Source organism: Hemiscyllium ocellatum, chromosome 9 (assembly GCF_020745735.1).
Source record: "Hemiscyllium ocellatum isolate sHemOce1 chromosome 9, sHemOce1.pat.X.cur, whole genome shotgun sequence".
In the NCBI taxonomy this organism is placed as follows: Eukaryota; Metazoa; Chordata; class Chondrichthyes; order Orectolobiformes; family Hemiscylliidae; genus Hemiscyllium; species Hemiscyllium ocellatum.
This window is the reverse complement of record NC_083409.1, coordinates 63,632,185-63,650,232: the sequence shown is the minus strand read 5'-3', so window position 1 is coordinate 63,650,232 and position 18,048 is coordinate 63,632,185. Positions and strand designations below refer to the sequence as shown.

The following is an 18,048-nucleotide window of genomic DNA, read 5'->3' as shown; positions in this document are numbered from 1 at the left end:
TTATAAATATGTAATTTCATGATTTTTAGGAATACAAATTTTAGTTTCTGATTTAAAAGTTTAAAATGTAAGGTAAATGAAAACTTGAGGTTTGAAAAGCTGGGATGTTTAGGAATTGGAGAAAATTAGTTTAACTCACTTTTTGGGACATCTCACTTATGGCATGTTTGTTACATATTGGACCAGGTAGTCAATGATTCATGAGGAATTTTCAGAGTTTATTAATTTAGTCAAGGAACAACTGTTTAGGTGTGGTACATAGACCACCAAGTTGTTTTAATGGGTGGAAGGAGTAGAAAGGCTTCCAATTGTCCAAGCGTTTGTTTGTAACATACTAGCTCTGTATCTCTAATGGTGAGCATTTCTTTGCCTGGTTTCATTCTCCCCCTTGTCTCCCTGTGTTTTATTTTATTTTCCTTTTTTTTTTCCTTGGATCAAGCTGTTGGATTTCTCCCTTTATTTTCCCTGGTTCCACATTAAACTGTCCTTATATCCTCCGTGGATTGTAGCTTGTCCTTGGCTGGTTATGGTATATACAATTACAGCAGTAGATTCTCCAGTTTTCCTTCACCTGTACTGATATTTTAAAATAAATTTATTGAGGATTTTTCCCCCTTTAGCAGTCAATTGTTCTAGCTTGACATTTCTTTTGCTTTAATTTTGCCTCCATCTCACCACCAATGAATTATGTATCTGTCTTGTCGCTTAAAAAATGATTTCTGGCCACAGAAACCATTTTAAGTGGTTGTAGATATATGGCTCTGTGCTTCTTTCACCATTTTCCCTCATGTTTGTTATTTCAATCATAACAAGTCATTTCTGCATGCATAGACTAACATTCTAAGGTCATATCACGTGTTCTTGACTTTTGAAGTGATTTCATTGAAAGATCAAAAGTGGATGGGAAAAAGAGGGTATGTGTATCATCCCATCTTGGTCCCAGTATTTAGGGTGGTAGCTGAAGTACTGAACTGTCTTAAAATCTACATAGGCAATGATTCACATTTCCAAGAGAAAGTTGTCAACTTATTAATTTCACTTACACATTCCAAGGGCAGCACATTTGACTCTGTGGTTAGCACTGCTCCCTCGCAGTGCCAGGACCCGGGTTCAGTTCTACCCTTGGGCAACTGTCTGTGTGAAGTTTTCACATTCTCTCTGTGTCTGCGTGAGTTTCCTCTGGCTACTCTGGTTTCCTCCCACAGTACAAAGATGTGCAGATTAGGTGAATTGGCCACACTAAATTGCTGATAGTGTCCTGGGATGTGCTGGCTAGGTGGATTAGCCAAGGGAAATGCAGGGATAAGGTAGGGGCATGGGTCTGCTTGGAATGCTCTTCAGAGAGTCAGTATGGACTCAATGGGCTGAATAGCCTGCTGCTGCATTGTAGGGTTTATATGATTCCTTTCACTTTATATATTCACTTAATTATTCTAAGACGAATAATTCCTATTTGATATTATGCCATTTTTCTTTTCACTACCCATTATTCTAAATGGGACATTCCACTAATTATCATTCTATTTCATAAACTCTGGAGCATCCTTTAATGTCCAATAAAAGATGTTTTTAATACCTTTTTAAAACAGAAATCAAACATTACCATGTGGTTCCTGGCGTTATCACATTTTGCTTATTCGTTCTGTCTTTTTGAAATAAAACGCATTTTCTAAAAAGCATCTTGCTAGGTTATGCTCAAAATTACACCAAATTCAAATACAGGAACAACACCCCTGATGATTTTTTAAATGTACAGCCTGAGAGGTGGTGTTGAACTGACTGACCATGAACAAAACTTGTCAGTTTATTTCTTTCCAAATGATCTTTGTCAAAGTTTTAAAACAAATTAAAACTACATCGGCTGTTTCCATTGAATTTTATTTTAATTTTAAGCTTGTTTGCCCCCTTAAAGTTCATGTAAATGTTCCTTTGAGTACTTGAAATGCAATTTGTATCAAGTTACTTTATCAATCCCAATATCAGAAATGATTATACACAGACTTTTATAGCTTTACATGGTCGTCTTATATCTGAGGCACAAGTGATTTACATTCAGTTTAAAGGTTACTTTCACATCTTCCATTATCATCACATCTGTGAAGATAACAAATGGCAAGTTCAAATTTCTCAAAGATGTAGTCCAAACATGATGTCTGTAGATAAATTCTTGAATTTCCAAAACTCCTGTGTCTCTTGCTGTACTAACAATACTTAGATGACTGTCAAAACCTGTTATTTACAGAAATTAAATCCACTGTGATACTAGCTCAATGGCTAAAATTGTCCAATCATATCCGTAAATGTAGAGTGCTAAAGTTTAGCAGATTTAAAATTTACATTTTGCAATTATAGAACTCATATATGGTGAATTTTTAAAAGATCTGCAGTTACATAGAATAGGTAAAAACAATGACTGCAGATGCTGGAAACCAGAGTCTAGATTAGAGTGCTGCTGGAAAAGCACAGCAGTTCAGGCAGCATCCGAGGAGCAGTAAAATCGACGTTTCAGGCAAAAGCGCTTCATCAGGAATACACAGAATCCCTATAGTGTAGAAACAGGCCATTTGGCCCAACGAGTCCACGTCAACCCTCTGAAGAGGATCCCACCAGATCCAACACCCCACTCTATCCTTGTAATCCTGCATTTCCTAGGAGTAATGCACCCAATCTACACATCCCTGATCACAATGGGTAATTTAGCATGGCCAATCCACCTAACTTGCACATCTTTGGACTAAGGGAGGAAACTGGAGCGTCCAGCAGAAACCCATGCTGACAAAGGGAGAATGTACAAACTCCACACAGACAGTTGCGTGAGGGTGGATTTGAACACACATCACTGTTACTGTGAACCAGCAGTGCTAACAACTGAGCCACCATGCTTTTCCAAAGTGTGGTCAAATTCTTGAAGTGCCATAAATCTTCAATTTGCAATTATCTACCACGTAAACAGAAGACCCAGAATTCTGCTCAAGGCAGAAAGGTTAGAATGCAGCATTCAATTTTGATCTCCTCAATTTCTCTTTGGTTTCTTCACAGGATGCCTTTTAGTTTCTTGAACTTTTTTACATTGTTTCAAAGTCAGATCTCTCTGCTCCTGGAGCCACCAATGCTATGTACCCAGCTGTGACGTCACACGCGTGTGCTATTGGCCAACTGCTCCAGAGATTTTCATTATCTCATACCATTGTATTAATTTATGTACCTTTTTTTTTAAAAGGAAGTCCTTTTCCCAAGGAGTCAGGAGCTGAACTTGATTTTAAACCTCAAGAAAAATCTGATCTTTTCTTCAATTTTTCTCAAGTATTCCAAAGTTTTCAAAACGTTTGAGTATTTTGTAAGATGGTTCTCACTCAACTTGTCTTCTAAGACAGAAGAATTAAAGATGGACGCTAGCCTACAAAAGCAACTAAAATAAAAAAAAAGGGTAATTGTTTGAAGTGCTCATGTGGGATTGTGATAGTGTCCCATCCTCTAAGACAGGAGGCCTGGGCTTAAGTTCTGCCTGCTTCAGAGATGTTTCCAAACAGATATGATACCAAAAAAATCAACAACTAAGTATGGGAAAGGAATGGAACCTTTCCCAGATCTCTTATTTTGTGTTTACTCCTTAAGTCAGTTTTCAAATTCTTAGTTTAAGCTAGGAGTTTTGCCAAATTTCAGTTTAGCTGCATGTTTTGGGAACAAATCACAGTGCTTCAAAGTACAAAACCTTGTTTTTAAACTTTTTTTTCAATTTAATGCTTTTTGAATCCATGGTGCTTTCTGATCGTTCCTTTTAACACTGACTGGACCTGTATGTATGGGTTCTTCTCATCTTGAGAAACATACTATTTTGGTGGTAATGATTTTGGATTGTGGCAGTGGAGAGGTCAAATTTCTGACAGTTTCCATCATCATTATCCAGCTCGTTGTCCTCTTCTGCTTTAGCTTTACTAGAGAAAAGTGACTTCTGCAGGTTTGTGACTTCTTTTTGAATTTTGCTGAATGCTTCATTGCCCTTTCTGCCCTTGTCTTTTCACTGTTCTGGGTGTCTTTGCCAGGCTGACTTGCCTCCCTACGCTAGACAGAGGTATGTATTTTCACCTAAGCTTCAGCATTAGTTGGAGCCACTGAAAGAACCTCTCCCCTACACTCCCCCAGGAAAGTCCAAGGATATCTGACCTGATTTTCAAGGTGGCCTGTGGTTCACTGCTTGGCACTACTCCAGTTTAGCAAAACATCAGAAGAGCTTGCTGCTTTGAATTCTCATTTACTTGAACATTGGAAAGAGGAGCCACATCTACCCATTGTCTGTCTGATTTTTCTTCTCCCTGCCTTTTAGTTTTAAAGTCCGATCTCTCTGCTTCTGGAGCTGCCGATGCTATGTACCCAGCTGTGACATCCACATACGTCTGCTGTAGGCCAACTACTCCAGAGATTTTCCAACTTTTTTTCTCTTCAAGGTCTATCAAGAAGACCTCCACAATCTCTGTCAAACTCCTATACAGCTCGTAGGGTATCTCACCCTAGGAGCAATGAATTTTTCACTCAGACTCTTTATCAGTCCCAAATATGCAAACACCTATTTGTTTGACTCCTATCCTATCCACAGTTAGGGAAGGGGGCCCTGTATTTGTGTCCAAGCTGAATTGCTGAACACTGTCAGGATTTATGGTAAGCCTTTCATAATGTCTGAGCCAATGAAATTGAAGCAAGGCTGTTAGAGAAGTTAAGGTAATTGGGCAGAGTCACAATGGATTTGTGAAAGGGAACTTGTTTAAGCAATGTATTGGAGTTCTTTTTGAAGTAGTAATGGCAGTATTATGGATAAAGGGGAACTGATGGATGTTCTGTACTTAGATTTCCAAAAATCATTTGATAAGGTAGCATATCAACAATTCATGCAGACCATAACAGCTCATCGTGTAGGGAGTGAATGATTGACTAGTTAGAAGGAAACTGAGTAGGCATAAATGGATTTCATTTGACAAGATGAATGAGAGGTGTACCACAGGGGATCAGTGCTGGAGTCTCAACTTGTAATTTATAAAAATAACATAGATGGAGGGACACAAGATATGGTTGCTAAATTTGCTGATGATACAAAGATAAAGTAAGTTGTGAAAAAATTATATGGAAGCCACAAAAGGATATTTGTTAAATGAATGGACACAGCACAGATTTGGAATATGAAGTATAATATGGGAAAATGTGAAATTGTCCATTATGACAAGAATGTAAAAATGCACACTGTCTATTTAGGGAGAGATTGCAGAACTCTGAGATGCAGAGGGCTATAGATGTCTTCATGCACAAGTCACAAAAGGCTAGTGTACAGGTGGAGCATAATTAGGAAGGTTAATAAAATGTTCTTATTTCTTACGAAGGAAGTTTGAGTACAACAGAGGGAGGTTATGCTTCATTTGTACAGGACATTTGTGAGGGCACATATATGGTACTGTGTACAGTATTTGATCCTAATTTAAGCTAGAATATAAGTGCATTGACAACAGTTCATTAGTTACTAAATGGACTGGGTGTCTTACGAGGAATGGTTATATAGGCTAGGACCAAATACTGTACACAGTATCAAGACTCTAAGAATGTTTTGCCCAGTAAGAACTGACAACCATAGCAAAAACATGCACCTGAAAGCTATGAAATATGTTAAATTCAGAGTTATTCAAAGTAAACAACATTGCATTTTAATGGGAGTTCTGTGTTGTGAAAATATTTCAATTTTAGTCAATAGATGTAAATACAAATATTACTTGTTTGAATTGCATATACTTTTTTTTGTTTCATGAATAAAATAAGACTCTGGGCAATCCACTGAAGCAATGGATACCAAAAAGGAATCTGAGAAAAGAAACAGGTTGGTGATCAAGTTTTTAAATATCGTATAATTTGAGCAAAATCTCTTGCAAGTTGTCATTAAATCTCCTGTATAAGATGGTGAAAATTTCAGGAACCATGAATTTATACAATATTTTATATGATGTAAGATCAGTTGAGCTTCGTTGCAGTGTCATTTCTGTCCTGGCGCAATGATTGTTATTTGTCCCTTTCCTTTCAAGCTTTAGAGCAATAAAACTAGTTAGATACCCTTGTCAGGTTGGTTAGCTTAGTTGGTTGGACAGCTGATTTGTGATACAGGGTAATGCTAACCATGTGGGTTCACCCATTGGGGTCCTGTCTTCTCAACCTCTCCCCTGCTCTGGGTGTGATGGCAACTTTATACACTTGTTACATATAAAGTGGTCTTAATACCTTTTTTTTTCCCCATACATTTTACTGTTTATTTTGATCAGAGAAATATTTTAATTCAAAGGACATAACCTAATGTTCTGGGGACATGGGTTAAAATTAAACTACAGCTACTGGTGAAATTTAAATTTGATGAATGAAATCTGCAAATGGAATTTGGTTTCTAATGGTGAATGTGAAGCTATCACTAATTGTTGTGCAAATCTATTTGGTTTGCTGATGTCCTCCACGGGACAAAATCTGCCATCTTTACCTGACACAGGTCTACATTTGACCCCAGACCTGCAGCCATGTGCTTGACTTCTAACTGCTTCCTGAAATGCTCTAGTTAGCTATTCCATTCAACGGCAATTAGGGATGAGCAACAATAACTGGTTGTCAGTGATGCAATCCTATCAAAGAATTTTTAAAATGTGTAGTACACAATATTGAGAGTCTGGCCGTAGCAATCCACCCCAATCACCCAGAAATGACCATCTTCAACAAAATAGAGTCTAACCACCAACAACAACTCCCTCCATCCCTTTACATTAAATGGCATTACATCACTACTATCAAACTTCTGGGGATTATCACTGACCAGAAACTGAACTGGCCTAGCCATGTAAATAGTGTGGCTATAAGATCACAGCAGAAGCTGTGAATTATGCAGTAACTCTTCTCCTAACTCCAAAAGGCTATCCAACATCTACAGGGCACAAGTCAGGAGTGTGTTGGAATTCTCTCCACTTGCCTGGATGAGCGCAACTCCAAAAACATTCTCAGGACTAAGTGGCCTGTTTGATTAGCACACTATTCTCCACCATCAACATTTTGCTCCCTTCACCACTGATGCCCAGTGCCAGTAATGTGCACCATTCACAAGATGTATTGCAGCAACGTATTATGATCTGATGTGATATCTGGGTACTAACCACTACTGGCTTGTGGTTGAGGTGGATTGGTGCTGCCAATCCTGCTTCCCATAATAGTCAGTGGGGCTGTCCAGTAGTCTGTGATGGAGGATGGATCATGAATATGTCCCTGTAGAAGAAGCATGGATAACAAGATGTAGTTTATTACACCTCCATAGCTGGATACAGAAGACTTGTTGAGCACACAGTCTGGATTGTTCACATTTATGCTGGTAGGGACCTTGTCCAAGTCATGGAATTAATCATGTGGAAAGATATGGACACTTTCAAATCAACCTGCTCAGGGATGTAATTACAAAGCTCTGGAGCAGATGGAACTTGAATCCAGGTCTCCTGGCTCAGAGGTAGGGACACTACTACTGGACGACAAAGCCCTCATAAAAAGGTATATTTTTCTTTTGAAAAATGGTTCACAGGTTCTTGACCAATCAGAGGCTAATTTCTCCTACATTACATCTCCTACCCTTCTCCTAAAGGGCTAACTAGTGAACCTATCAGCAGTAAATGTGTGTGAGAATGAGTCTCTGAATCAGTAGGAAATAGTGGAAAGAATATATAGTTATAGAATCATAAAGTCCCACAGCACGGAGACAGGTCCTTTGGCCCAAATTGATCCATGCTGACCAACATGCCCATCCACACTAACCTCATGTCCCTGCACTTGGCCCATATTCTTCTCAATGTTTCCTATCAATGTATTTGTCCAAGCGCCTTTTAAATGTTGTTAATGCTCCCCCTCAACTACTTCTGCTGGCAGTTTATTCCATATATGAACCACCTTGTGTAAGAAAGTTGTCCCTCTGGTTCCCTTTGATTCTTTCCTCTCTAACCTTAAACTGATGTCCTCTAGTGCTCAATTCCCCAGCCTTGGGAAAAAGACTGAGTGCATTCTCCCTATCCATGCCTCTTGTGATCTTATTCACCTCAATAATGTCCCCCTCAGGCTCCTCAGCTCTAAAGAAAAAAGTCCTAGCTTGTCCAACCTCTCTTTATAACTCAGACTGTTGAGTCCTGGCAACATCCTCGTAAATTTCTTCTGCACTCTTTCCAATTGTTAGGTTAAATTTAAACTTCAAACTCAACCCTCAACAAATATGACTGATCCTCATGTTCTCTATCACTATAAAATTATATCAAGTATTTTCTTAATGTCCGTTAAACAAAGGTTTGAGGGTAATAATTCAAATCTAAGTTACAGAGTCCTAAACTGACAAACAAAAATCACAAACTTGTTGGTAACAATTTAATATTTTCTGGTGTAGAAATTTCAATGACTTCAGTTATGTGAAAAAGCAAATGATTACTTTGACTGAAGCACTGTTTAGAAATGCCTCTGCACATAGGCTGTACTAGGTACAACCATTTTTAAAATTTTGGAGTGCTGGAGATTCCAGGTGAAGGCAGAATCAGGGAGAGCAGTGGACAATACCTGACAGACTGCTATAAAGGATAGGATGGTAGCTGGCAGAGTGAGGGGCTTGGGCTCCAGATGGCAAGCAGGGCAAGGCATCAAGTTTGCAGCAGGACATGAGAAAAGGAGACAATGTCACTAACGGGTGCCAACTCCTGTATAATTTGTGAAGCACACCTGTGCGTGCGTGTGAGAGAGCAGAAAGAGAATGCAAGTGAGTGAGAATGGGAAGCAAGTGAAGGCATGTGTTTATGTGGGAAGAGGAAATCCAAACACATACCAATCCACCCTCCCCTTGCTCCTTCTCATTAAAAAAACTTATCTACCAAAGTAGGCTGGAAGAGGAAGAAGAGTCAAGTAGAAAGGCAGCTGGCATCTGAACCACACTTGCATATGAATTGCTTTAAAGACAACTCCAAATGTGTACCACTACAGCTGGAGTCAATCTCCGTGTTAGTGAAAGTCAGTTCCTTCATTCAACCATAGTATCCAACCCGTTACTTAGTGATGAAGACTTGGGGCTGAATCTGTCTCTTTCTTGCTTTGTTTCTTCACTGAGATGACAAAAAAAGGATTTTATTGATTAGCTCTGCTGCTTGGCACTTTTTTAATTGGCTATTTCAATTCATTACTCGTTAGTTTATATTATGGATTTATTGCTTTGGAGTTTTTTAAAAAAATTAATATTTATTATTGTGCCAAATCTCCTCTTTCTGAACTGGCCCTCCTGAAATAAGAGAGAAATTGAATTGAAACCACTGCTGTGGGGAATGTGGCAGCCAGTGTGTGTATAGTAAGTTTCCATAAACCATAGAAAAGTGATAATGCCCAGAGTCTGTTTTTAGATGTTGAAAATGTGTTGCTGGAAAAGCGCAGCAGGTCAGGCAACATCCAAGGAACAGGAAATTCAACATTTCTGGCATAAGCCCTTCAGGAATCCTGAAGAAGGGCTTATGCCCGAAACGTCGAATTTCCTGTTCCTTGGATGCTGCCTGACCTGCTGCGCTTTTCCAGCAACGCATTTTCAGCTCTGATCTCCAGCATCTGCAGACCTCACTTTCTCCTGTTTAGATGTTGTCAATAGAGCCACTGAATCTTTTATGTTCACATCAGAGGCCCAAGAGAAGTGGTAATACAAGTCAAAGTGAAATAAGTGATGGCATAAGAATCATTGTAAATGGCATCAACAAAACTACTGGCAGCACCTGTTCACTTTTACTGAAGAATCAAATGAGTCTGCGCAGATAAGAACATGTAATCCAGTGTGCTACCCATTTAGATGCATATTTAAGTTTGTTGTGGTTCTGCTCGCCGAGCTGGAAGTTTTTGCTGCAAACGTTTCGTTTCCTGGCTACGGAACATCGTCAGTGCTGTTGGAGCCTCGTGTGAAGCGCTGCTTTGATGTTTCTTCCGGTATTTATATTGGTTTGTTCTTGCCGCTTCCGGGTGTCAGTTTCAGCTGCAGTGATTTGTATGTGGGGTCCAGGTCGATGTGTCTGTTGATGGACGTTCTTGCCGTTTCCGGGTGTCAGTTTCAGCTGTAGTGGTTTGTATATGGTGTCCAGGTCAATGTGTCTGTTAATGGAGTTTGTGGATAAATGCCATGCTTCTAGGAATTCTCTGGCTGTTCTCTGTCTGGCTTGTCCTATGATAGTGGTGTTTTCCCAGTCAAATTCATGTTGCTGGTTGTCTGAGTGTATGGCTACTAGAGATAGCTGGTCGTGTCGTTTTGTGGCTAGCTGATGTTCATGGATGCGGATTGTTAGCTGTCTTCCTGTTTGTCCTATATAGTGTTTTGTGCAGTCCTTGCATGGTATTTTGTAAACTACGTTAGTTTGACTCATGCTGGGCATTGGGTCCTTTGTTCTAGTGAGTTGTTGTCTGAGCGTGGATGTTGGCTTGTGTGCTGTTATGAGTCCTAAGGGTCGCAGTAGTCTGGCTGTCAGTTCTGAGACGCTCCTGACGTATGGTAGAGTGGCTAGTCCTTTTGGTTGTGGCATGTCCTCGTTCCTCGGTCTATCTCTTAGGCATCTGGTGATAAAGTTGCGTGGGTATCCGTTTTTGGCGAATACCTTGTATAGATGTTCCTCTTCCTCTTTTCGCAGTTCTGGTGTACTGCAGTGTGTTGTGGCCCTTTTGAATAGTGTCCTGATGCAGCTTCGTTTGTGTGTGTTGGGGTGGTTACTTTCATAGTTTAAGACTTGGTCTGTGTGTGTTGGTTTCCTGTGTACCCTTGTGGTGAATTCTCCATTGGGTGTTCTCTCTACTAACACGTCTAGGAATGGGAGCTGGAATTCATCCACAAACTCCATTAACAGACACATTGACCTGGACACCATATACAAACCACTACAGCTGAAACTGACACCCGGAAACGGCAAGAACGTCCATCAACAGATACATCGACCTGGACCCCACATACAAATCACTGCAGCTGAAACTGACACCCGGAAGCGGCAAGAACAAACCAATATAAATACCGGAAGAAACATCAAAGCAGCGCTTCACACGAGGCTCCAACAGCACTGATGATGTTCCCTAGCCAGGGAACGAAACGTTTGCAGCAAAAACTTCCAGCTCGGCGAGCAGAACCACAACAACGGACACCCGAGCTACAAATCTTCAATCAGATTTTAAATATTTAAGTTTATGCGCTGAAAACTCGATTGTATGTCAAACCTTTATAAAAATATATTCTTACATTTTACGTTGTATTAACAGTGGAAATAAGGTAAACCCCCTGACAAAAATCTTACAAAAAGGAAAAGAAAAGAAAAAAAAGGGACATGAAAGGTAAAATTGACACCATTTCTACAATAATTAAGTTCACTTAATTTCTTTTTTAAAAAAAAGACAAATAATTTTAAAACTTTTTTTTCAATTTCAAGAAAAGTTCCTTGCATTAACATTTTTTTATATTCTACTTCAGTTCCTCGTATATCCTGCAACCTGAATTAGGTAAGAAATATATTTTTTGATATTTTTACACTGATTTTTTTCTTGTCGAAAGATACTCTTAATTTTATTCTAATGAAAGATGAGATTGTTGAGATGATTGATGGGGGATATCTGCTGAGAAAATTGAATGCAGATTATTCTGTTCCATCAACTGTTAAAGATTGTTAACTGACCTTGAAGATTTGTTTTCTTCCATTGTTAAAATAGCTTTCACTGAAATTACCAGAATACTAATCATAGATCAGTGGTTATACTAGTGAACTAGTAATCCAGAAGCCTGGATTAATGATCTGGAGAGTGGCAAAAAAAAACTTTAATTAAATTTATATAATGTCTTGAGTGTCTCGGCCCAAAGCTCTGCAAAAGAGCATTGTAGAACAAATTATAGCATTAAAGCACATGAGATATTAGGCCTTGTAATGAAAAGCATGGTGAAAGAATTTCATTTTAAGGAATGTATAAACAGAGGAGAGTGAAATAGAGATGAAATTTCAGAGTCAATAGCCAAGGAAACTGAAGGAATGGTCACTATCGTGAACAAGAAGCCTGAAATAGAGCAGCACAGAATTCTTGAAGTTATAGGGTTGAAGGAGATTATGTAGATAGGGAGGAAAAGAGTGTAGAGTGATTTGAAATCAAGAAAATTTTCAATGTATCTGAACAAATGCTTTGTGATGGGGAAAAGGACTGAGTGTGTGTTAAAATGTGGACAGCTAAACTTTGGATGACTTCAAATTGATGGAAATTAAAAGGTAGAAGACCTGCTATTGGCGCATTGGAATTGCAAGTTTGGAGATGATAAAGCATGAATGAAGGGTTCAGCAGCAGATGAATTGTAATGGAGGTGGAAATGAGCAGTCACATTGAGAAGAAAGTGAGGAGATCCGAGTTTAAAAATTGTGGTGCTGGAAAAGCACAGCCGGTCAGGCAGCATCCGAGGAGCAGGAGAGTCAACGTTTCTAGCATAAGCTCTTCATTCCTGATGAAGAGCTTATGCTCGAAACATCAACTCTCTTATTCCTCAGATGCTGCCTGACTGGCTGTGCTTTTCCAGTCATATTGATGACACCATTATCTGGTTCAGAAGTTCATCTCAGGATTGCATGTGATTCCAAGGTTGCAAGTGGACTGGGTCTATCCTCGGTTGTTGCCAGGGAGAAGGATTGAGTTGGTCATCAAAGAATGGAGTTTGAGTTAAGAACTGCCAAAAAAAGGTTTCAGTCATTGAATTGGAGAAAATATCTGCCGATCCAGTCTTTGATGTCAAATAATAATTCAGTAACAGTCATTTATATAATATAAAACCAAATTGTGTGTTTTCCAATGATGTAATCGAGAACATGTAGATAAGAAGTAAGACAAGATGAAGGACAGATCTTTTGAGAAATCATTTCAAGAGGTTCTCTGGCTATGACTAGACTGATAAAAATGGAACTACAAGGGAGCAGTTCTGTCCAGCTGGATGGCAATGCAGAGACACTGGAGTAGTTTGATTTGTGGTGTAGATATTTTGAGAGGGGCAAGAGGGAAAGTTTACTTTTATCTGTCATATGAGATGTCATTTGTGACTTTGAGAGTAGTTTCAGTATATAGAAACCCGATTGGAAGGATAGAAATGTGAAATTCCAGGCAACATAGTGTTACAATTATGATGGAAGGAGTCATATAGTCATAGAGATGTACAGCATGGAAACAGACCCTTTGGTCCAACCTGTCCATGCCGACCAGATATCCCAACCCAATCTAGTCCCACCTGCCAGCACCTGGCTCATATCCCTCCAAACCCTTCTTATTCATATACCCATCCAAATGCCTCTTAAATGTTGCAATTATGCCAGCCTCCACCACTTCCTCTGGCAGCTCATTTCATACATGTACCACCCTCTGCGTGAAAAAGTTGCCCCTTAGGTTTCTTTTGTATCTTTCCCCTCTCGCCCTAAACCAATGCCCTCTAGTTCAGGACTTCCCAACCCCAGGGAAAAGACTGTGTCTATTTATCCTATCCATGCCCCTCATGATTTTGTAAACCTCTATAAGGCCACCCCTCAGCCTCCGACTCTCCAGGGAAAACAGCCCCAGCGTGTTTAGCTTCTCCCCTTAGCTCAGATCCTCCAACCCTGGCAACATCCTTGTAAATCTTTTCTGAACCCTTTCAAGTTTCACAACATCTTTCCAATAGGAAGGGGATCAGAATTGCATGCAGTATTCCAACAGTGACCTAATCAATGTCCTGTGCAGCCATAACATGACCTCCCAACTCCTGTACTCAATACTCTGACCAATAAAGGAAAGCATACCAAACGCCTTCTTCGCTATCCTATCTATCTGCGACTCCACTTTCAAGGAGCCATGAACCTGCACTCCAAGGTCTCTTTGTTCAGCAACACTCCCTAGGACCTTATCATTAAGTGTAAAAGTCCTGCTAAGATTTGCCCTCTAATAATTAAGATCCACAACTTCACCAGTCACATCATTAGTACAAATTTGTTGATCCAGTTACCAAAAAGCCAATTGCTTCTCTTTGGTACTGAAATCCAAAAGAAAATTAAATGTTTACCTAGGTTACTTTTAACACAACGTTATTAGGAACTCAAAATGATTTGGAATAAAACTTGCATAAAAACAAGTAGCAAACACCTAAGCAATGATCTGTAATTCTAACTCTATCCCATTGATCCCACACGCATGCAATCCAAAAACGTCATTGCAGAGGTGATGGTCTTTTTTAAACAAAAGGCAAAAGGGGAACCACCACCCCACCCCTGTTCCCAAACCCTGTGGGCCAAGGGCTTAGAAACAAATCATAGAATGCAATGAATTCTCACCTCCACTGGATGTCCTGTTGACAAAGCCAAATTGCTGAAACTTGCTGATTGATGGTAGATGTCCAGATAGTAAAATTACAAACAGCAATAAGCATCAAGCAATAGGATTGAAATACGAGTGCAGTTTATAGCAATCAACTTCAAATTTAAACCCAGTTGTTTAGGTGCAGTGAGCATGTTGTTCCTGTCATAGATTAGATTATTTAGTGTGGAAACAGGCCCTTCAGCCCAACAAGTCCACACTGACGCTCTGAAGAGCAAACCACCCAGACCCATTCCCCTACATTAATCCCTTTACCTAACACTACGGGCAGTTTAGCATGGCCAGTTGACCTAACCTGCACATCTTTAGACTGTGGGAGGAAACCAGAGAACCTAGAGGAAACCCACGCAGGCAGTTGCCCGAGGCAGGAATTGAACCTGGGTCCCTGGCACTGTGAGGCAACTGAGTCCCTGGCACCACTGAGCCACTGTGCCACCCGATGTTGATGATGAAAAGTTAGTTTCTCCTTTTAGTATCTTTTTTGCAGATTTGTAATAAGCGATTTAAATGCAAACCCCAAAATAAAGATAATATCTGTTAATTGTACTTCCACATTTTGCTCTGACTGTACATCTTTGTTTGTCTTTCTTAAAAGGACCTGCATCCCATGCTTATGACAACTCAAGCAATTTGTCAGGAAGTCAAAAATTGAGGTACATAAATAGATATTGTTCTCCTATCAAAAATCACTGGATTGACAACTGAAACTCTTAATTGATATACAAAATTATGTTTCAAAACTATTAATGGGCAAATACATATTGACAGTTTCCTGCATAATTTTTAGTAACTGTAGAATCTGTTATGTGTAAAAGATTAAAAGTAATTATATTTAGAGCACAGCACTGTTGTTGATGGAATTACTGACTAAAGGCAGAATTATGATGTTGGCAAGATTGGCATTTATATAATAGCTCAGCTTGTCTCAGAAATATCTGGAAGAATTTTATGTAATGGAATAAGTTACTTTTGGCAGTGCAGTTATTGTTGATAAGTGGGCAGATGTATAATCCATGCGTACACGGCCTGATCCTACAAACAACAATAAGATAAATGAATGATTAAGTTGTGATTGACAAATTATAGCATATCAACCTGAAGTGGCTTACATAAGAACGTAAGTAGTAGGAGCAGGATTAAGCCGTCTGGCCCTCTGAGCCTGCTCCGCCATTCAATACAATTATGGTTGATCTTTTCATGGCATCAGCTCCACTTATCCACGCTCTCACCCAATCCCTTAAATTTTTTATTGTTGGGAAAAAAAAATCTATCCTAGCTTTAAAAATGTTTACTGAAGTAGTGTCGACTACTTCATCGGGTGAGGAATTCTATAGATTTACAACGCTCTGGGTGGAGAAGTTCCTTCTCCATTCAGTCCTCAATCTGCTCTCTCTGATCTTGAGGCTATGCCCTCTTGTCCTAGTTTCACCTGCCAGTGGAAACATCCTCTCTACTTCTACCGTATATATTCCCTTCATAATTTTATGTTTCTATAAGATCGCTCCTTCATTCTTCTGAATTTCAATGAATATAATCCCAAACTGCTTGGTCTCTCCTCAGAAGCCTCAACTCCAGAATCAACCTAGTGAACCTCCTCTGCACACCCTCCAGTGTCAGTACATCCTTTCTCAAGTAAGGGGACCAAAACTGCACATATTACTCCAGGTGTGGCCTCGTCAGAACCTTTGTACAGCTGCAACATAACCTCTCTGCTTTTAAGCTCGATCCCTTTAGCAATGAAGGACAAAAATCCATTTGCCTTCCTAATTATATGTTGTACCTGCAGACCAACCCTTTTGTGTTTCATGCACAAGGGCATCCAGGTCGCTTTGCATAGCAGCATGCTGAAACTTTTTACCATTCAAATAATTTTTTTTTGATAAAACCGTTACTTTTACCAAAATGGATGACTTCACATTTATTAACATAGTATTCCATCTGTCAGGCTTTTGCCCACTCACTCAATATATCTATGTTCCTTTGCTTAGTTTCACAGTCCTCTGCACACTTTGCTCTGCCACTCATCTTAGTGTCATCTGCAAATTTTGACACGCTGCATGTGGTCCCCAAATCCACATCATTTATTTAAATTGTGAATAATTGCAGTTCCAACACCGATCCCTGAGGCACACCACTAGTGACTGATTGATTGATTGCCAACCAGATTAGCACTCCTGTCTCTCCATTGTTTGCTTCCTGTTAGTGAACCAATTCACTATCCATGCTAATACTTTATCAGTAACGCCATTCATCTTTTTGCTGTATCGATGCTAAAGCTAGTACTGGTGGGGCAATATAAATAGTAGTTGCCAACAATACAAGCTTTACTACTTGTCAGATTTCCTAGACAGAGGTAAACTGTTTTCAATGATACTACTTTTAAATGGTAGTCATTGGGAATATTCCCCAGATGTCAAACAATGACCGTAGCCAGTTTGCAGTTGTGAACTTAAACAACTGCATGTATACATATCTGTAGTTGAATTGTCATCAATGTTTTAAAATTCAACTCTCAAAATAAATGTATATGATTCCAAGATACTGGATGCTGAATGTAACATTAATGACATGCATTATTTGTTTCATAATGCAAGTGGTAATTCTTATTAGAAGCAATGGAAAGTGAACTTTTTGAATGCAATCCTTAAAACAAAGTTTTTCTTAAGATACTGAAGAAGTAACACAAAGTTGTCAAATGAGTATAATTAGTGTAATTAAGGCATAAACTTATAAGTTAACAACAGCCAGAAATTAATTATGTTAATAATATTTGAAAAGGACACAGTCTTCAATTGAAAGTACTTGTTAGAAAAAAACTGCTATAAAGGAGAATTGATGAGAAACTAAGGGGATTTGAGGTTGGGGGGGGTGGCTATGGGGTAAGTTCATTTGTGGTGCATGCAGTTCCCCTTCAAACAACATAATGTTTTGCTTGAGAAAATTGTAGTTTTTAGATTAGATTACTTAGTGTGGAAACAGGCCCTTAGGCCCAACAAGTCCACACCGACCCGCCGAAGTGCAACCCACCCATACCCCTACATTACCCCTTACTTAACACTACGGGCAATTTAGCACCGCCAATTCACCTGGCCCGCACATCTTTGGACTGTGGGAGGAAACCGGAGCACCCGGAGGAAACCCACACAGACACGGGGAGAACGTGCAAACTCCACACAGTCAGTCGCCTGAGTCAGGAATTGAACCCGGGTCTCAGGCGCTGTGAGGCAGCAGTGCTAACCACTGTGCCACCGTGCCGCCCACCTTGAACTTCTAAACTATTAAGAACAACTTAAACATTATCAATTGACAAAATATTTAAATATATACTCTTGCAAAATATACAACTATCCAGATTTTAAATATGAAGAAGTCATTATCACAGAAGATAAAACCCAGGGCAGAACCATGCGGATTTTCATAACCTGCAAACTCTGATTAAAGTCAAGGTGGTTTGGCTTTACTCAAATTGCTATTCATGTATGACATTTTATTAATTGTTAAGATGCTTTTTGTTAAAGGAAATATATACAAGAACTACAAAAAGTACTTTGTTTTTAACTTCTCGGTTTTTATTCTCCTTACGGCTGGCGCTATCAAAACTTTCAGCAGTTCACAGAACTATTTTGTGGATGAAGGTAAGTGCAAAAT

The 18,048-nt window shown here is 39.4% G+C and overlaps 1 protein-coding gene across 2 annotated transcripts in view; it reads left to right on the top strand.

Annotated features, from left to right (window-relative positions):
* LOC132818745 (FYN-binding protein 1) overlaps positions 1-18,048 on the top strand; it is a 67,529-nt gene that overhangs the window by 19,830 nt on the left and 29,651 nt on the right. For both annotated transcript variants that reach the window (XM_060829798.1, XM_060829799.1), the window contains 5 exons: positions 5,800-5,857; positions 11,296-11,367; positions 11,504-11,532; positions 14,996-15,053; positions 18,007-18,035. In XM_060829798.1, the coding sequence (XP_060685781.1) occupies positions 5,800-5,857; positions 11,296-11,367; positions 11,504-11,532; positions 14,996-15,053; positions 18,007-18,035 (246 nt within the window). The remainder of the gene's footprint in view (positions 1-5,799; positions 5,858-11,295; positions 11,368-11,503; positions 11,533-14,995; positions 15,054-18,006; positions 18,036-18,048) is intronic.